Source organism: Hypanus sabinus, chromosome 1 (genome assembly GCF_030144855.1).
Source record: "Hypanus sabinus isolate sHypSab1 chromosome 1, sHypSab1.hap1, whole genome shotgun sequence".
Taxonomy (NCBI): domain Eukaryota; kingdom Metazoa; phylum Chordata; class Chondrichthyes; order Myliobatiformes; family Dasyatidae; genus Hypanus; species Hypanus sabinus.
This window is the reverse complement of record NC_082706.1, coordinates 8,418,284-8,439,027: the sequence shown is the minus strand read 5'-3', so window position 1 is coordinate 8,439,027 and position 20,744 is coordinate 8,418,284. Positions and strand designations below refer to the sequence as shown.

The window sequence follows — 20,744 nt, the reverse complement described above, 5'->3', positions numbered from 1 at the left end:
AGAGGAGATTTACCAGGATGCTGTCTGGGTTAGAGAGGGTGCAGAGGATATTGACCAGGATGCTGCCTGAATTAGAGCGGGTGCAGAGGAGATTTACCAGGATGCTGTCTGGATTAGAGAGGGTGCAGACGATATTGACCAGGATGCTTCCTGAATTAGAGCGGGTGCAGAGGAGATTTACCAGTATGCTGCCTGGATCAGAGAGGGTGCAGAGGAGATTGACCAGGATGTTGCCTGGATTAAAGAGGGTATAGAAGAGTTTTACCAGGATGCTGCCAGGATTAGAGGGGGTGCAGAGGAGATTGACCAGGATGCTGCCTGGATTAGAGAGGGTGCAGAGGAGATCTACCAGGATGCTGCCTGGATTAGAGAGGGTGCAGAGCGGATTTACCATGATGCTGCCTGGATTAGAGAGGGTGCAGAGGAGATTTACCAGGATGCTGCCTGGATTAGAGAGGGTGGAAAGGGGATTTACCAAGATGCAGTCTGGATTAGAGAGCGTGGAGAGGAGATTTACCAGGATGCTGTCTGGGTTAGAGAGGGTGCAGAGGATATTGACCAGGATGCTGCCTGAATTAGAGCGGGTGCAGAGGAGATTTACCAGGATGCTGTCTGGATTAGAGAGGGTGCAGAGGATATTAACCAGGATGCTGCCTGAATTAGTGCGGGTGCAGAGGAGATTTACCAGGATGCTGCCTGGATCAGAGAGGGTGCAGAGGAGATTGACCAGGATGCTGCCTGGATTAAAGAGGGTATAGAAGAGTTTTACCAGGATGCTGCCTGGATTAGAGGGGGTGCAGAGGAGATTGACCAGGATGCTGCCTGGATTAGAGAGGGTGCAGAGCGGATTTAACATGATACTGCCTGGATTAGAGAGGGTGCAGAGGAGATTGTCCATGATGCTGCCTGGATTAGAAAGGGTGCAGATGAGATTCACCAGGATGCTGCCTGGATTAGACAGGTTGCAGAGGAGATTTACCATGATGCTGCCTGGATTAGAGAGGGTGCAGAGGGGATTCACCAGGATGTTGCTTGGATTAGACAGTCTGCAGAGGAGATTCACCAGGATGCTGCCTGGATTAGAGAGGATGCAGAGGTGATTTACCAGGATGCTGCCTGGATTAGAGAGGATGCAGAGGAGATTGACCAGGATGCTGTCTGGTTTAGAGAGGGTGCAGAGGGGATTTACCAGGATGCTGTCTGGATTAGAGAGCGTGTAGAGGGGATTCACCAGGATGCTGCCTGGATTAGAGAGGGTGCAGAGGAGATTCACCAGGATGCTGCCTGGATTAGAGAGGGTGCAGAGGAGATTGACCAGGATGCTGCCTGGATTAGAGAGGGTGCAGAGGTGATTGACCAGGATGCTGCCTGGATTAGAGAGGGTGCAGAGGAGATTGACCAGGATGCTGCCTGGATTAGAGAGGGTGCAGAGGAGATCTACCAGGATGCTGTCTGGATTAGAGAGGATGCAGAGCGGATTTACCATGATGCTGCCTGGATTAGAGAGGGTGCAGAGGAGATTCACCAGGATGCTGCCTGGATTAGAGAGGGTGCAGAGGAGATTGACCAGGATGCTGCCTGGATTAGAGAGGGTGCAGAGGTGATTGACCAGGATGCTGCCTGGATTAGAGAGGGTGCAGAGGAGATTGACCAGGATGCTGCCTGGATTAGAGAGGGTGCAGAGGAGATCTACCAGGATGCTGTCTGGATTAGAGAGGGTGCAGAGCGGATTTACCATGATGCTGCCTGGATTAGAAAGGGTGCAGAGATTGACCAGGATGCTGCCTGGATTAGAGAGGGTGCAGTGGGGATTTACCATGATGCTGCCTGGATTAGAGAGGGTGCAGAGGAGATTCACCAGGATGCTGCCTGGATTAGAGAGGGTGCAGAGGAGATTGACCAGGATGCTGCCTGGATTAGAGAGGGTGCAGAGGTGATTGACCAGGATGCTGCCTGGATTAGAGAGGGTGCAGAGGAGATTGACCAGGATGCTGCCTGGATTAGAGAGGGTGCAGAGGAGATCTACCAGGATGCTGTCTGGATTAGAGAGGGTGCAGAGCGGATTTACCATGATGCTGCCTGGATTAGAAAGGGTGCAGAGATTGACCAGGATGCTGCCTGGATTAGAGAGGGTGCAGTGGAGATTTACCAGGATGTTGCCTGGATTAGAGAGGGTGCAGAGGAGATTGTCCAGGATGCTGCCTGGATTACAGAGGGTGCAGATGAGATTCACCAGGATGCTGCCTGGATTGGAGAGGTTGCAGAGGAGATTTACCATGATGCTGCCTGGATTAGAGAGGGTGCAGAGGGGATTCACCAGGATGCTGCCTGGATTAGAGAGTGTGCAGAGGAGATTCACCAGGATGCGGCCTGGATTAGAGAGGGTGCAGAGGTGATTTACCAGGATGCTGCCTGGATTAGAGAGGATGTAGAGGAGATTGACCAGGATGCTGTCTGGATTAGAGAGGGTGCAGAGGGGATTTACCAGGTTGCTGCCTGGATCAGAGAGGGTGGAAAGGGGATTTACCAGGATGCTGTCTGGAATAGAGAGCGTGTAGAGGATATTGACCAGGATGCTGCCTGAATTAGAGTGGGTGCAGAGCAGATTGACCAGGATGCTGCCTGGATTAGAGAGGGAGCAGAGGGGATTTACTAGGATGCTGTCTGGATTAGAGAAGGTGCAGAGGGGATTTACCAGGATGCTGTCTGGATTAGAGAGGGTGCAGATGAGATTCATCAGGATGCTGCCTGGGTTAGAGAGGGTGCAGAGTGGATTTAGCAGGATGCTGCCTGGATTAGGGAGGGTGTAGAGGGGATCCGCCAGGATGCTGCCTGGATTAGAGAGAGTGCAGAGGAGATTCACCAGGATGCTGCCTGGATTAGAGAGGGTGCAGAGGCGATTTACCAGGATGCTGCCTGGATTAGAGAGGATGCAGAGGAGATTTACCAGGATGCTGCCTGGATTAGAGAGGGTGGAAAGGGGATTTACCAAGATGCAGTCTGGATTAGAGAGCATGGAGAGGAGATTTACCAGGATGCTGTCTGGGTTAGAGAGGGTGCAGAGGATATTGACCAGGATGCTGCCTGAATTAGAGCGGGTGCAGAGGAGATTTACCAGGATGCTGTCTGGATTAGAGAGGGTGCAGACGATATTGACCAGGATGCTTCCTGAATTAGAGCGGGTGCAGAGGAGATTTACCAGTATGCTGCCTGGATCAGAGAGGGTGCAGAGGAGATTGACCAGGATGTTGCCTGGATTAAAGAGGGTATAGAAGAGTTTTACCAGGATGCTGCCAGGATTAGAGGGGGTGCAGAGGAGATTGACCAGGATGCTGCCTGGATTAGAGAGGGTGCAGAGGAGATCTACCAGGATGCTGCCTGGATTAGAGAGGGTGCAGAGGAGATCTACCAGGATGCTGCCTGGATTAGAGAGGGTGCAGAGCGGATTTACCATGATGCTGCCTGGATTAGAGAGGGTGCAGAGATTGACCAGGATGCTGCCTGGATTAGAGAGGGTGCAGAGGGGATTTACTAGGATGCTGTCTGGATTAGAGAGGGTGCAGAGGGGATTTACCAGGATGCTGCCTGGATTAGAGAGGGTGGAAAGGGGATTTACCAAGATGCAGTCTGGATTAGAGAGCGTGGAGAGGAGATTTACCAGGATGCTGTCTGGATTAGAGAGGGTGCAGATGAGATTCATCAGGATGCTGCCTGGATTAGAGCGGGTGCAGAGGAGATTTATCAGGATGCTGCCTGGGTTAGAGAGGGTGCAGAGTGGATTTAGCAGGATGCTGCCTGGATTAGGGAGGGTGTAGAGGGGATTCACCAGGATGCTGCCTGGATTAGAGAGAGTGCAGAGGAGATTCACCAGGATGCTGCCTGGATTAGAGAGGGTGCAGAGGCGATTTACCAGGATGCTGTCTGGATTAGAGAGGATGCAGAGGAGATTTACCAGGATGCTGCCTGGATTAGAGAGGGTGGAAAGGGGATTTACCAAGATGCAGTCTGGATTAGAGAGCGTGGAGAGGAGATTTACCAGGATGCTGTCTGGGTTAGAGAGGGTGCAGAGGATATTGACCAGGATGCTGCCTGAATTAGAGCGGGTGCAGAGGAGATTTACCAGGATGCTGTCTGGATTAGAGAGGGTGCAGACGATATTGACCAGGATGCTGCCTGAATTAGAGCGGGTGCAGAGGAGATTTACCAGTATGCTGCCTGGATCAGAGAGGGTGCAGAGGAGATTGACCAGGATGCTGCCTGGATTAAAGAGGGTATAGAAGAGTTTTACCAGGATGCTGCCTGGATTAGAGGGGGTGCAGAGGAGATTGACCAGGATGCTGCCTGGATTAGAGAGGGTGCAGAGGAGATCTACCAGGATGCTGCCTGGATTAGAGAGGGTGCAGAGCGGATTTACCATGATGCTGCCTGGATTAGAGAGGGTGCAGAGATTGACCAGGATGCTGCCTGGATTAGAGAGGGTGCAGTGGGGATTTACCAGGATGCTGCCTGGATTAGAGAGGGTGCAGAGGAGATTCACCAGGATGCTGCCTGGATTAGAGAGGGTGCAGAGGAGATTCACCAGGATGCTGCCTGGATTAGAGAGGGTGCAGAGGAGATTGACCAGGATGCTGCCTGGATTAGAGAGGGTGCAGAGGTGATTGACCAGGATGCTGCCTGGATTAGAGAGGGTGCAGAGGAGATTGACCAGGATGCTGCCTGGATTAGAGAGGGTGCAGAGGAGATCTACCAGGATGCTGTCTGGATTAGAGAGGGTGCAGAGCGGATTTACCATGATGCTGCCTGGATTAGAAAGGGTGCAGAGATTGACCAGGATGCTGCCTGGATTAGAGAGGGTGCAGAGGAGATCTACCAGGATGCTGCCTGGATTAGAGAGGGTGCAGAGCGGATTTACCATGATGCTGCCTGGATTAGAGAGGGTGCAGAGATTGACCAGGATGCTGCCTGGATTAGAGAGGGTGCAGAGGGGATTTACTAGGATGCTGTCTGGATTAGAGAGGGTGCAGAGGGGATTTACCAGGATGCTGCCTGGATTAGAGAGGGTGGAAAGGGGATTTACCAAGATGCAGTCTGGATTAGAGAGCGTGGAGAGGAGATTTACCAGGATGCTGTCTGGATTAGAGAGGGTGCAGATGAGATTCATCAGGATGCTGCCTGGATTAGAGCGGGTGCAGAGGAGATTTATCAGGATGCTGCCTGGGTTAGAGAGGGTGCAGAGTGGATTTAGCAGGATGCTGCCTGGATTAGGGAGGGTGTAGAGGGGATTCACCAGGATGCTGCCTGGATTAGAGAGAGTGCAGAGGAGATTCACCAGGATGCTGCCTGGATTAGAGAGGGTGCAGAGGCGATTTACCAGGATGCTGCCTGGATTAGAGAGGATGCAGAGGAGATTTACCAGGATGCTGCCTGGATTAGAGAGGGTGGAAAGGGGATTTACCAAGATGCAGTCTGGATTAGAGAGCGTGGAGAGGAGATTTACCAGGATGCTGTCTGGGTTAGAGAGGGTGCAGAGGATATTGACCAGGATGCTGCCTGAATTAGAGCGGGTGCAGAGGAGATTTACCAGGATGCTGTCTGGATTAGAGAGGGTGCAGACGATATTGACCAGGATGCTGCCTGAATTAGAGCGGGTGCAGAGGAGATTTACCAGTATGCTGCCTGGATCAGAGAGGGTGCAGAGGAGATTGACCAGGATGCTGCCTGGATTAAAGAGGGTATAGAAGAGTTTTACCAGGATGCTGCCTGGATTAGAGGGGGTGCAGAGGAGATTGACCAGGATGCTGCCTGGATTAGAGAGGGTGCAGAGGAGATCTACCAGGATGCTGCCTGGATTAGAGAGGGTGCAGAGCGGATTTACCATGATGCTGCCTGGATTAGAGAGGGTGCAGAGATTGACCAGGATGCTGCCTGGATTAGAGAGGGTGCAGTGGGGATTTACCAGGATGCTGCCTGGATTAGAGAGGGTGCAGAGGAGATTCACCAGGATGCTGCCTGGATTAGAGAGGGTGCAGAGGAGATTCACCAGGATGCTGCCTGGATTAGAGAGGGTGCAGAGGAGATTGACCAGGATGCTGCCTGGATTAGAGAGGGTGCAGAGGTGATTGACCAGGATGCTGCCTGGATTAGAGAGGGTGCAGAGGAGATTGACCAGGATGCTGCCTGGATTAGAGAGGGTGCAGAGGAGATCTACCAGGATGCTGTCTGGATTAGAGAGGGTGCAGAGCGGATTTACCATGATGCTGCCTGGATTAGAAAGGGTGCAGAGATTGACCAGGATGCTGCCTGGATTAGAGAGGGTGCAGTGGAGATTTACCAGGATGTTGCCTGGATTAGAGAGGGTGCAGAGGAGATTGTCCAGGATGCTGCCTGGATTACAGAGGGTGCAGATGAGATTCACCAGGATGCTGCCTGGATTGGAGAGGTTGCAGAGGAGATTTACCATGATGCTGCCTGGATTAGAGAGGGTGCAGAGGGGATTCACCAGGATGCTGCCTGGATTAGAGAGTGTGCAGAGGAGATTCACCAGGATGCGGCCTGGATTAGAGAGGGTGCAGAGGTGATTTACCAGGATGCTGCCTGGATTAGAGAGGATGTAGAGGAGATTGACCAGGATGCTGTCTGGATTAGAGAGGGTGCAGAGGGGATTTACCAGGTTGCTGCCTGGATCAGAGAGGGTGGAAAGGGGATTTACCAGGATGCTGTCTGGAATAGAGAGCGTGTAGAGGATATTGACCAGGATGCTGCCTGAATTAGAGTGGGTGCAGAGCAGATTGACCAGGATGCTGCCTGGATTAGAGAGGGAGCAGAGGGGATTTACTAGGATGCTGTCTGGATTAGAGAGGGTGCAGAGGGGATTTACCAGGATGCTGTCTGGATTAGAGAGGGTGCAGATGAGATTCATCAGGATGCTGCCTGGATTAGAGCGGGTGCAGAGGAGATTTATCAGGATGCTGCCTGGGTTAGAGAGGGTGCAGAGTGGATTTAGCAGGATGCTGCCTGGATTAGGGAGGGTGTAGAGGGGATCCGCCAGGATGCTGCCTGGATTAGAGAGAGTGCAGAGGAGATTCACCAGGATGCTGCCTGGATTAGAGAGGGTGCAGAGGCGATTTACCAGGATGCTGCCTGGATTAGAGAGGATGCAGAGGAGATTTACCAGGATGCTGCCTGGATTAGAGAGGGTGGAAAGGGGATTTACCAAGATGCAGTCTGGATTAGAGAGCATGGAGAGGAGATTTACCAGGATGCTGTCTGGGTTAGAGAGGGTGCAGAGGATATTGACCAGGATGCTGCCTGAATTAGAGCGGGTGCAGAGGAGATTTACCAGGATGCTGTCTGGATTAGAGAGGGTGCAGACGATATTGACCAGGATGCTTCCTGAATTAGAGCGGGTGCAGAGGAGATTTACCAGTATGCTGCCTGGATCAGAGAGGGTGCAGAGGAGATTGACCAGGATGTTGCCTGGATTAAAGAGGGTATAGAAGAGTTTTACCAGGATGCTGCCAGGATTAGAGGGGGTGCAGAGGAGATTGACCAGGATGCTGCCTGGATTAGAGAGGGTGCAGAGGAGATCTACCAGGATGCTGCCTGGATTAGAGAGGGTGCAGAGCGGATTTACCATGATGCTGCCTGGATTAGAGAGGGTGCAGAGATTGACCAGGATGCTGCCTGGATTAGAGAGGGTGCAGAGGGGATTTACTAGGATGCTGTCTGGATTAGAGAGGGTGCAGAGGGGATTTACCAGGATGCTGCCTGGATTAGAGAGGGTGGAAAGGGGATTTACCAAGATGCAGTCTGGATTAGAGAGCGTGGAGAGGAGATTTACCAGGATGCTGTCTGGATTAGAGAGGGTGCAGATGAGATTCATCAGGATGCTGCCTGGATTAGAGCGGGTGCAGAGGAGATTTATCAGGATGCTGCCTGGGTTAGAGAGGGTGCAGAGTGGATTTAGCAGGATGCTGCCTGGATTAGGGAGGGTGTAGAGGGGATTCACCAGGATGCTGCCTGGATTAGAGAGAGTGCAGAGGAGATTCACCAGGATGCTGCCTGGATTAGAGAGGGTGCAGAGGCGATTTACCAGGATGCTGCCTGGATTAGAGAGGATGCAGAGGAGATTTACCAGGATGCTGCCTGGATTAGAGAGGGTGGAAAGGGGATTTACCAAGATGCAGTCTGGATTAGAGAGCGTGGAGAGGAGATTTACCAGGATGCTGTCTGGGTTAGAGAGGGTGCAGAGGATATTGACCAGGATGCTGCCTGAATTAGAGCGGGTGCAGAGGAGGTTTACCAGGATGCTGTCTGGATTAGAGAGGGTGCAGACGATATTGACCAGGATGCTGCCTGAATTAGAGCGGGTGCAGAGGAGATTTACCAGGATGCTGCCTGGATTAAAGAGGGTATAGAAGAGTTTTACCAGGATGCTGCCTGGATTAGAGGGGGTGCAGAGGAGATTGACCAGGATGCTGCCTGGATTAGAGAGGGTGCAGAGGAGATCTACCAGGATGCTGCCTGGATTAGAGAGGGTGCAGAGCGGATTTACCATGATGCTGCCTGGATTAGAGAGGGTGCAGAGATTGACCAGGATGCTGCCTGGATTAGAGAGGGTGCAGAGGGGATTTACTAGGATGCTGTCTGGATTGGAGAGGGTGCAGAGGGGATTTACCAGGATGTTGCCTGGATTAGAGAGGGTGGAAAGGGGATTTACCAAGATGCAGTCTGGATTAGAGAGCGTGGAGAGGAGATTTACCAGGATGCTGTCTGGATTAGAGAGGGTGCAGATGAGATTCATCAGGATGCTGCCTGGATTAGAGCGGGTGCAGAGGAGATTGACCATGATGCTGCCTGGATTAGAGAGGATGTAGTGGGGATTCACCAGGATGCTGCCTGCATTAGAGAGGGTGCAGAGGAGATTCACCAGGATGCTGCCTGGATTAGAGAGGCTGCAGAGGCGATTTACCAGGATGCTGCCTGAATTAGAGAGGATGCAGAGGAGATTGACCAGGATGCTGTCTGGATTAGAGAGGATGCAGAGGAGATTGACCAGGATGCTGTCTGGATTAGAGAGGGTGCAGAGGGGATTTACCAGGATGCTGCCTGGATTAGAGAGGGTACAGAGGGGATTTAGCAGGATGCTGCCTGGATTAGAGAGGATGTAGAGGGGATTCACCAGGATGCTGCCTGGATTAGAGTGGGTGTAGAGGAGATTTACTAGGATGCTGCCTGGATTAGAGAGGGTGTAGAGGAGATTTACTAGGATGCTGCCTGGATTAGAGAGGGTGTAGAGGAGATTTACTAGGATGCTGCCTGGATTAGAGAGGGTGTAGAGGAGATTTACCAGGATGCTGCCTGGATTACTGAGGGTGCAGAGGAGATTGACCAGGATGCTGCCTGGATTAGAGAGGGTGCAGAGGGGATTTACCAGGTTGCTGCCTGGATTAGAGAGGGTGTAGAGGAGATTTACCAGGATGCTGCCTGGATTAGAGAGGGTGCAGAGGGGATTTACCAGGTTGCTGCCTGGATTAGAGAGGGTGCAGAGGGGATTTACCAGGTTGCTGCCTGGATTAGAGAGGGTGGAAAGGGGATTTACCAGGATGCTGTCTGGAATAGAGAGCGTGTAGAGGGGATTCACCAGGATGCTGTCTGGATTAGAGAGGGTGCAGAGGATATTGACCAGGATGCTGCCTGAATTAGAGCGGGTGCAGAGGAGATTTACCAGGTTGCTGCCTGGATTAGAGAGGGTGCAGAGGGGATTTACCAGGTTGCTGCCTGGATTAGAGAGGGTGGAAAGGGGATTTACCAGGATGCTGTCTGGAATAGAGAGCGTGTAGAGGGGATTCACCAGGATGCTGTCTGGATTAGAGAGGGTGCAGAGGATATTGACCAGGATGCTGCCTGAATTAGAGCGGGTGCAGAGGAGATTTACCAGGATGCTGTCTGGATTAGAGAGGGTGCAGAGGATATTGACCAGGATGCTGCCTGAATTAGAGCGGGTGCAGAGGAGATTTACCAGGATGCTGCCTGGATCAGAGAGGGTGCAGAGGAGATTGACCAGGATGCTGCCTGGATTAAAGAGGGTATAGAAGAGTTTTACCAGGATGCTGCCTGGATTAGAGGGGGTGCAGAGGAGATTGACCAGGATGCTGCCTGGATTAGAGAGGGTGCAGAGCGGATTTAACATGATGCTGCCTGGATTAGAGAGGGTGCAGAGGAGATTGTCCATGATGCTGCCTGGATTAGAAAGGGTGCAGATGAGATTGTCCATGATGCTGCCTGGATTAGAAAGGGTGCAGATGAGATTCACCAGGATGCTGCCTGGATTAGACAGGTTGCAGAGGAGATTTACCATGATGCTGCCTGGAGTAGAGAGGGTGCAGAGGGGATTCACCAGGATGTTGCTTGGATTGGACAGTCTGCAGAGGAGATTCACCAGGATGCTGCCTGGATTAGAGAGGATGCAGAGGTGATTTACCAGGATGCTGCCTGGATTAGAGAGGATGCAGAGGAGATTGACCAGGATGCTGTCTGGTTTAGAGAGGGTGCAGAGGGGATTTACCAGGATGCTGTCTGGATTAGAGAGCGTGTAGAGGGGATTCACCAGGATGCTGCCTGGATTAGAGAGGGTGCAGAGGAGATTGAACAGGATGCTGCCTGGATTAGAGAGGGTGCAGAGGTGATTGACCAGGATGCTGCCTGGATTAGAGAGGGTGCAGAGGAGATTGACCAGGATGCTGCCTGGATTAGAGAGGGTGCAGAGGAGATTGACCAGGATGCTGCCTGGATTAGAGAGGGTGCAGAGGAGATCTACCAGGATGCTGTCTGGATTAGAGAGGGTGCAGAGCGGATTTACCATGATGCTGCCTGGATTAGAAAGGGTGCAGAGATTGACCAGGATGCTGCCTGGATTAGAGAGGGTGCAGTGGGGATTTACCAGGATGTTGCCTGGATTAGAGAGGGTGCAGAGGAGATTGTCCAGGATGCTGCCTGGATTACAGAGGGTGCAGATGAGATTCACCAGGATGCTGCCTGGATTGGAGAGGTTGCAGAGGAGATTTACCATGATGCTGCCTGGATTAGAGAGGGTGCAGAGGGGATTCACCAGGATGCTGCCTGGATTAGAGAGTGTGCAGAGGAGATTCACCAGGATGCGGCCTGGATTAGAGAGGGTGCAGAGGTGATTTACCAGGATGCTGCCTGGATTAGAGAGGATGTAGAGGAGATTGACCAGGATGCTGTCTGGATTAGAGAGGGTGCAGAGGGGATTTACCAGGTTGCTGCCTGGATCAGAGAGGGTGGAAAGGGGATTTACCAGGATGCTGTCTGGAATAGAGAGCGTGTAGAGGATATTGACCAGGATGCTGCCTGAATTAGAGTGGGTGCAGAGGAGATTGACCAGGATGCTGCCTGGATTAGAGAGGGTGCAGAGGGGATTTACTAGGATGCTGTCTGGATTAGAGAGGGTGCAAAGGGGATTTACCAGGATGCTGCCCGGATTAGAGAGGGTGGAAAGGGGATTTACCAAGATGCAGTCTGGATTAGAGAGCGTGGAGAGGAGATTTACCAGGATGCTGTCTGGATTAGAGAGGGTGCAGATGAGATTCATCAGGATGCTGCCTGGATTAGAGCGGGTGCAGAGGAGATTTATCAGGATGCTGCCTGGGTTAGAGAGGGTGCAGAGTGGATTTAGCAGGATGCTGCCTGGATTAGGGAGGGTGTAGAGGGGATTCACCAGGATGCTGCCTGCATTAGAGAGAGTGCAGAGGAGATTCACCAGGATGCTGCCTGGATTAGAGAGGGTGCAGAGGCGATTTACCAGGATGCTGCCTGGATTAGAGAGGATGCAGAGGAGATTTACCAGGATGCTGCCTGGATTAGAGAGGGTGGAAAGGGGATTTACCAAGATGCAGTCTGGATTAGAGAGCGTGGAGAGGAGATTTACCAGGATGCTGTCTGGGTTAGAGAGGGTGCAGAGGATATTGACCAGGATGCTGCCTGAATTAGAGCGGGTGCAGAGGAGGTTTACAAGGATGCTGTCTGGATTAGAGAGGGTGCAGACGATATTGACCAGGATGCTGCCTGGATTAGAGGGGGTGCAGAGGAGATTGACCAGGATGCTGCCTGGATTAGAGAGGGTGCAGAGGAGATCTACCAGGATGCTGCCTGGATTAGAGAGGGTGCAGAGCGGATTTACCATGATGCTGCCTGGATTAGAGAGGGTGCAGAGATTGACCAGGATGCTGCCTGGATTAGAGAGGGTGCAGAGGGGATTTACTAGGATGCTGTCTGGATTGGAGAGGGTGCAGAGGGGATTTACCAGGATGTTGCCTGGATTAGAGAGGGTGGAAAGGGGATTTACCAAGATGCAGTCTGGATTATAGAGCGTGGAGAGGAGATTTACCAGGATGCTGTCTGGATTAGAGCGGGTGCAGATGAGATTCATCAGGATGCTGCCTGGATTAGAGCGGGTGCAGAGGAGATTTATCAGGATGCTACCTGGGTTAGAGAGGGTGCAGAGTGGATTTAGCAGGATGCTGCCTGGATTAGGGAGGGTGCAGAGGGGATTTACCAGGATGCTGCCTGGATTAGAGAGGGTGCAGAGGAGATTTACCAGGATGCTGCCTGGATTAGAGAGGGTGCGGAGGAGATTTACCAGGATGCTGCCTGGATTAGAGAGGGTGCAGTGGGGATTTACCAGGATGCTGCCTGGATTAGAGAGGGTGCAGAGGAGATTTATCAGGATGCTGCCTGGATTAGAGAGGGTGCAGAGGAGATTTACCAGGATGCTGCCTGGATTAGAGAGGGTGCAGAGGAGATTTATCAGGATGCTGCCTGGATTAGAGAGGGTGCAGAGGGGATTTCCCAGGATGCTGCCTGGATTAGAGAGGGTGCAGAGGAGATTTACCAGGATGCTGCCTGGATTAGAGAGGGTTCAGAAGAGACTGAGCAGGATGCTGCCTGGATTAGAGAGGGTGCAGAGGAGATTTACCAGGATGCTGCCTGGATTCCAGAGGGTGCAGAAGGGATTCACCAGGATGCTGCCTGGATTAGAGAGGGTGCAGAAGGGATTCACCAGGATGCTGCCTGGATTAGAGAGGGTGCAGAGGAGATTTACCCAGATCCTGCCTGGATTAGAGAGGGTGCAGAGATTGACCAGGATGCTGCCTGGATTAGAGAGGGTGTAGAGGGGATTTACCAGGATGTTGCCTGGATTAGAGAGGGTGCAGAGGGGATTGACCAGGATGCTGCCTGGATCAGAGAGGGTGCAGAGGAGATTGACCAGGATGCTGCCTGGATTAGAGAGGGTGCAGTGGGGATTTACCAGGATGCTGCCTGGATTAGAGAGGGTGCAGAGGAGATTTATCAGGATGCTGCCTGGATTAGAGAGGGTGCAGAGGAGATTTACCAGGATGCTGCCTGGATTAGAGAGGGTGCAGAGGAGATTTATCAGGATGCTGCCTGGATTAGAGAGGGTGCAAAGGAGATTTACCAGGATGCTGCCTGGATTGGAGAGGGTGCAGAGGAGATTGACCAGGATGCTGCCTGGATTGGAGAGGGTGCAGAGGAGATTTACCAGGATGCTGCCTGGATTAGAGAGGGTGCAGAGGAGATTTACCAGGATGCTGCCTGGATTAGAGAGGATGCAGAGGAGATTGACCAGGATGCTGTCTGGTTTAGAGAGGGTGCAGAGGGGATTTACCAGGATGCTGTCTGGATTAGAGAGCGTGTAGAGGGGATTCACCAGGATGCTGCCTGGATTAGAGAGGGTGCAGAGGAGATTGACCAGGATGCTGCCTGGATTAGAGAGGGTGCAGAGGAGATTGACCAGGATGCTGCCTGGATTAGAGAGGGTGCAGAGGTGATTGACCAGGATGCTGCCTGGATTAGAGAGGGTGCAGAGGAGATTGACCAGGATGCTGCCTGGATTAGAGAGGGTGCAGAGGAGATCTACCAGGATGCTGTCTGGATTAGAGAGGGTGCAGAGCGGATTTACCATGATGCTGCCTGGATTAGAAAGGGTGCAGAGATTGACCAGGATGCTGCCTGGGTTAGAGAGGGTGCAGAGTGGATTTAGCAGGATGCTGCCTGGATTAGGGAGGGTGTAGAGGGGATTCACCAGGATGCTGCCTGGATTAGAGAGAGTGCAGAGGAGATTCACCAGGATGCTGCCTGGATTAGAGAGGGTGCAGAGGCGATTTACCAGGATGCTGCCTGGATTAGAGAGGATGCAGAGGAGATTTACCAGGATGCTGCCTGGATTAGAGAGGGTGGAAAGGGGATTTACCAAGATGCAGTCTGGATTAGAGAGCGTGGAGAGGAGATTTACCAGGATGCTGTCTGGGTTAGAGAGGGTGCAGAGGATATTGACCAGGATGCTGCCTGAATTAGAGCGGGTGCAGAGGAGGTTTACCAGGATGCTGTCTGGATTAGAGAGGGTGCAGACGATATTGACCAGGATGCTGCCTGAATTAGAGCGGGTGCAGAGGAGATTTACCAGTATGCTGCCTGGATCAGAGAGGGTGCAGAGGAGATTGACCAGGATGCTGCCTGGATTAAAGAGGGTATAGAAGAGTTTTACCAGGATGCTGCCTGGATTAGAGGGGGTGCAGAGGAGATTGACCAGGATGCTGCCTGGATTAGAGAGGGTGCAGAGGAGATCTACCAGGATGCTGCCTGGATTAGAGAGGGTGCAGAGCGGATTTACCATGATGCTGCCTGGATTAGAGAGGGTGCAGAGATTGACCAGGATGCTGCCTGGATTAGAGAGGGTGCAGAGGGGATTTACTAGGATGCTGTCTGGATTGGAGAGGGTGCAGAGGGGATTTACCAGGATGCTGCCTGGATTAGAGAGGGTGGAAAGGGGATTTACCAAGATGCAGTCTGGATTAGAGAGCGTGGAGAGGAGATTTACCAGGATGCTGTCTGGATTAGAGAGGGTGCAGATGAGATTCATCAGGATGCTGCCTGGATTAGAGCGGGTGCAGAGGAGATTTATCAGGATGCTGCCTGGGTTAGAGAGGGTGCAGAGTGGATTTAGCAGGATGCTGCCTGGATTAGGGAGGGTGCAGAGGGGATTTACCAGGATGCTGCCTGGATTAGAGATGGTGCAGAGGAGATTTACCAGGATGCTGCCTGGATTAGAGAGGGTGCAGAGGAGATTTACCAGGATGCTGCCTGGATTAGAGAGGGTGCAGTGGGGATTTACCAGGATGCTGCCTGGATTAGAGAGGGTGCAGAGGAGATTTATCAGGATGCTGCCTGGATTAGAGAGGGTGCAGAGGAGATTTACCAGGATGCTGCCTGGATTAGAGAGGGTGCAGAGGAGATTTATCAGGATGCTGCCTGGATTAGAGAGGGTGCAGAGGGGATTTACCAGGATGCTGCCTGGATTAGAGAGGGTGCAGAGGAGATTTACCAGGATGCTGCCTGGATTAGAGAGGGTTCAGAAGAGATTGAGCAGGATGCTGCCTGGATTAGAGAGGGTGCAGAGGAGATTTACCAGGATGCTGCCTGGATTCCAGAGGGTGCAGAAGGGATTCACCAGGATGCTGCCTGGATTAGAGAGGGTGCAGAAGGGATTCACCAGGATGCTGCCTGGATTAGAGAGGGTGCAGAGGAGATTTACCCAGATCCTGCCTGGATTAGAGAGGGTGCAGAGATTGACCAGGATGCTGCCTGGATTAGAGAGGGTGTAGAGGGGATTTACCAGGATGTTGCTTGGATTAGAGAGGGTGCAGAGGGGATTGACCAGGATGCTGCCTGGATCAGAGAGGGTGCAGAGGAGATTGACCAGGATGCTGCCTGGATTAGAGAGGGTGCAGTGGGGATTTACCAGGATGCTGCCTGGATTAGAGAGGGTGCAGAGGAGATTTATCAGGATGCTGCCTGGATTAGAGAGGGTGCAGAGGAGATTTACCAGGATGCTGCCTGGATTAGAGAGGGTGCAGAGGAGATTTATCAGGATGCTGCCTGGATTAGAGAGGGTGCAGAGGGGATTTACCAGGATGCTGCCTGGATTAGAGAGGGTGCAGAGGAGATTTACCAGGATGCTGCCTGGATTAGAGAGGGTTCAGAAGAGATTGAGCAGGATGCTGCCTGGATTAGAGAGGGTGCAGAAGGGATTCACCAGGATGCTGCCTGGATTAGAGAGGGTGCAGAGGAGATTTACCCAGATCCTGCCTGGATTAGAGAGGGTGCAGAGATTGACCAGGATGCTGCCTGGATTAGAGAGGGTGTAGAGGGGATTTACCAGGATGTTGCCTGGATTAGAGAGGGTGCAGAGGGGATTTAGCAGGATGCTGCCTGGATTAGAGAGGGTGTAGAGGGGATTCACCAGGATGCTGCCTGGATTAGAGAGGGTGCAGAGGAGATTCACCAGGATGCTGCCTGGATTAGAGAGGGTGCAGAGGAGATTTACCAGGATGGTGCCTGGATTAGAGAGGGTGCAGAGGAGATTCACCAGGATGCTGCCTGGATTAGAGAGGGTGCAGAGGCGATTTACCAGGATGCTGTCTGGATTAGAGAGGGTGCAGAGGGGATTTACCAGGATGCTGCCTGGATTAGAGAGGGTGCAAAGGGGATTTACCAAGATGCAGTCTGGATTAGAGAGCGTGGAAAGGAGATTTACCAGGATGGTGCCTGGATTAGAGAGGGTGCAGAGGAGATTTACCAGGATGCTGCCTGGATTAGAGATGGTGTAGATGAGATTCATCAGGATGCTGCCTGGATTAGAGCGGGTGCAGAGGAGATTTACTATGATGCTGCCTGGATTAGAGAGGGTGCAGAGGGGATTTACCCAGATCCTGCCTGGATTAGAGAGAGTGCAGAGGGGATTTACCCAGATCCTGCCTGGATTAGAGGGGGTGCAGAGGAGATTTACCAGGATGCTGCCTGGATTAGAGAGGGTGTAGAGGAGATTGACCAGGATGCTGCCTGGATTAGAGAGGGTGCGGACGAGATTTACCAGGATGCTGCCTGGATTAGAGAGGGTGCAGAGGGGATTCACCAGGATGCTGCCTGGATTAGAGAGGGTGCAGAGGAGATTCACCAGGATGCTACCTGGATTAGAGAGGGTGCAGAGGAGATTTACCAGGATGCTGCCTGGATTGGAGAGGGTGCAGAGGAGATTTACCCAGATCCTGCCTGGATTAGAGAGGGTGCAGAGATTGACCAGGATGCTGCCTGGATTAGAGAGGGTGTAGAGGGGATTTACCAGGATGTTGCCTGGATTAGAGAGGGTGCAGAGGGGATTTAGCAGGATGCTGCCTGGATTAGAGAGGGTGTAGAGGGGATTCACCAGGATGCTGCCTGGATTAGAGAGGGTGCAGAGGAGATTCACCAGGATGCTGCCTGGATTAGAGAGGGTGCAGAGGAGATTTACCAGGATGGTGCCTGGATTAGAGAGGGTGCAGAGGAGATTCACCAGGATGCTGCCTGGATTAGAGAGGGTGCAGAGGCGATTTACCAGGATGCTGTCTGGATTAGAGAGGGTGCAGAGGGGATTTACCAGGATGCTGCCTGGATTAGAGAGGGTGCAAAGGGGATTTACCAAGATGCAGTCTGGATTAGAGAGCGTGGAAAGGAGATTTACCAGGATGGTGCCTGGATTAGAGAGGGTGCAGAGGAGATTTACCAGGATGCTGCCTGGATTAGAGATGGTGTAGATGAGATTCATCAGGATGCTGCCTGGATTAGAGCGGGTGCAGAGGAGATTTACTATGATGCTGCCTGGATTAGAGAGGGTGCAGAGGGGATTTACCCAGATCCTGCCTGGATTAGAGAGAGTGCAGAGGGGATTTACCCAGATCCTGCCTGGATTAGAGGGGGTGCAGAGGAGATTTACCAGGATGCTGCCTGGATTAGAGAGGGTGTAGAGGAGATTGACCAGGATGCTGCCTGGATTAGAGAGGGTGCGGACGAGATTTACCAGGATGCTGCCTGGATTAGAGAGGGTGCAGAGGGGATTCACCAGGATGCTGCCTGGATTAGAGAGGGTGCAGAGGAGATTCACCAGGATGCTACCTGGATTAGAGAGGGTGCAGAGGAGATTTACCAGGATGCTGCCTGGATTGGAGAGGGTGCAGAGGAGATTTACCCAGATCCTGCCTGGATTAGAGAGGGTGCAGAAGGGATTCACCAGGATGCTGCCTGGACTAGAGAGAATGTCTTTTCAGGATAGGTTGAGCAGGATAAGGCTTTTCTCTTTGGAGAGGAGGAGGAGAGGAGACTTGACAGAGGTGTACAAGATGACTAGTCAGGGACATTTTCCCCCAGGGTAGAAATTATCGTCAGGTGATTGGAGGAAAGTATGGGGGGTATATCAGAGGTAGATTTTCTATACAATGGTGGTAGAGGCAGATATATTAGGGACAGTTAAGAGATTCTTATGCACATGAATGATATAAAAATGGAGGGCTATGTGGGAAGGAAGGGTTACATTGATCTCGGAGTTGGTAGAAAGATTAGTCCAAAGTGCCTGAACGGTTCTATGGTCCTTTTTGATCTCACTCTGGTATGGCGGTGTTTCGATAAGAAGCTTCACGCATGTGGGAAATTGCAAAGATCATGTTCTGCAGCACAGCAGGAGAAGGCACGGCATCACCTTGTCACATTTTACAGACAGACACTGCCAGGAGTAGCTTCATATCCCAGTGGGTAGGATCATCTTCATTACCAGCACTGCTCGGGATGTTAGGCTGACAGAAAAATGAAGGGCTATGTCAGAGGGGAGGGTCAGATTGATCTTGGAGTAGCTTAGAAGGTTTGCAGAATATTACGGGCCAAAGGGCCTGTACTGTACTGTTCTATGTTCCACAAGTTAAAGTCGTGCACTGTGCAAGCTGGCTCCTTAACCCTTGGGTACAACGCCTCAGGAAGCATTGGCGCCTGGTTAAAGGCTGGTCGTCCTTTCGTTCTGTTAAAGCTTCGTGCCTCACCAGCAGTTCTCTGGCCTTAAATTTCAGAACACTCAGTACAGCCCTTCAGAACCAATTGTGCAGCTTGCTCGCTTCCAGCCACGAGAGGCGACTTCCTCCCACCTATCCCCAGGGGAACCGGAGTTGCAGGGACAATGCGACATCCCCCATTACGGAGGCACTGTGGGGGCTCCACCGACGGGGTGGGCAGGGGAGAGGGGGTGGGAGGCAGAGAGGTAGGGTCCCGTGGTCAGCACTGCAGCAACAGAAGGCGTAGGACTGAGCTCCTATTGTGACGCTTCCCACAGTCGCACAGCCTGTGCCAAATTTAGTGTGAGAAATGACAAACTACAATTTAGAAATGAGGATTCTAACTGCTGTAGACTGTGTATATATTCAATTATTCTTTTACCCTGTGGCAGATCTCTGGTCACAATACCTGCCTGGTCATCCCTGCCCCTGAAGTTCTGGAACTGACAGGGTTAAAACACTTCCCATACTTTTCAGGCAGCCGAGCCCTCATCATGTCGAATTTTAAACGGTGCCAGGAGCCACTCACGCTGTTCCCATGCCAACCGCCAGCACTGGTGAAAATGATGTGTGGGCTTGTTTATAAACCAATGCTGTTCCTAAGAGGCAGAGGCTCGCTCACTTGCACACACACATACAAACACACGCGTGTGCGCACACACGGTCAAACACACAGACATACACTCACACATCCCAAGACTAACACACACACACAAATATTAACACATACATACATACATACACACACACACACACACACACTAACACACAGAAACACACACACACCTACAGACAAGTATTAACAGATACATGCACACACACAATCACCGAGGAAAAGAAGGTGACAGACCAGGAGCTGTCAAAAAAGAATGAGCACAGGGAGTCAGCACGGAGATGATGGGCCGAAGGAGCTGTTTCTGTCCCACGTGGCTCTGAAGCCAACCCAATAAACATTGAAATACTCAGCAGACCGGACAGCGTCCACACAAAAATTGAGAGTTAGCGAGATTATCTGTCAGCTGACTGAAGCTCCCCTCATCACAAGAGTCCCTTCCCCCGACACTGTAGGCACATACCTGCTTGATGCACTGGAGACGGACATTTGTTTGTTGAATGTGTCTGTCCAGGGACACGAGACTGCTCATCCTTTCAACTCCTGGTGTCCTCTACATAACTGCCAGCGATTTCCCCCGCCAGGTTTCACCTAGAATGAGGGGTACAGATAGGGTAAATGCAGGATTTTTCCACTGAGGATGGGTGAGACTAGAGCTAGAGGTCATAGGTGAAAGGTGAAATATTTATGAAGAAGTGGTGGATGTGGGTCCAATTTCGACATTTTAAGAGAAGTTTGGATAAGTACGTGGATGGGAGGGGTATGGAGGGACGTGGGTCAGGTGTGGGTCAACACTAGATGGGCTGAAGGGCCTGATTTGGCGATGTAGTACTCTCTCACTCTACGACTCGATGTAAAGTCCGGGTGAACTCCAGTGAACAACAGCCAGGAATTTTACTTACAGTAAATTTTGCAAGGAAAAACATTCAGATTCAGATTTATTTATCACATGTACATCAAAACGTGGAGTAAAAAGCATCGCCTGCATTAACAACCAACATCCCTGTGGATGTGCCGGGTGCAGCCCACAAGTGCCGTCACTCACACTCCGGCACCAACACACCATGTCCAACGTCCAGATCAACAATAACACAGAGTGTGACAACGGTAAAGCAAGCTCACCACCCCCCACACACACAGACACACACACTCAGACACACACACACAGACACACACAC

General features: G+C 51.9%; 1 protein-coding gene across 1 annotated transcript in view; it reads right to left on the bottom strand.

The window, feature by feature from the left end:
* The window catches only part of LOC132391065 (zinc finger MIZ domain-containing protein 1-like), a 258,401-nt gene that overhangs the window by 200,118 nt on the left and 37,539 nt on the right, over positions 1-20,744 (bottom strand). Inside the window, exon 2 of the mRNA XM_059963774.1 lies at positions 20,030-20,157. Coding sequence (XP_059819757.1) covers positions 20,030-20,098 — 69 coding nt within the window. The 5' untranslated portion in view covers positions 20,099-20,157. The remainder of the gene's footprint in view (positions 1-20,029; positions 20,158-20,744) is intronic.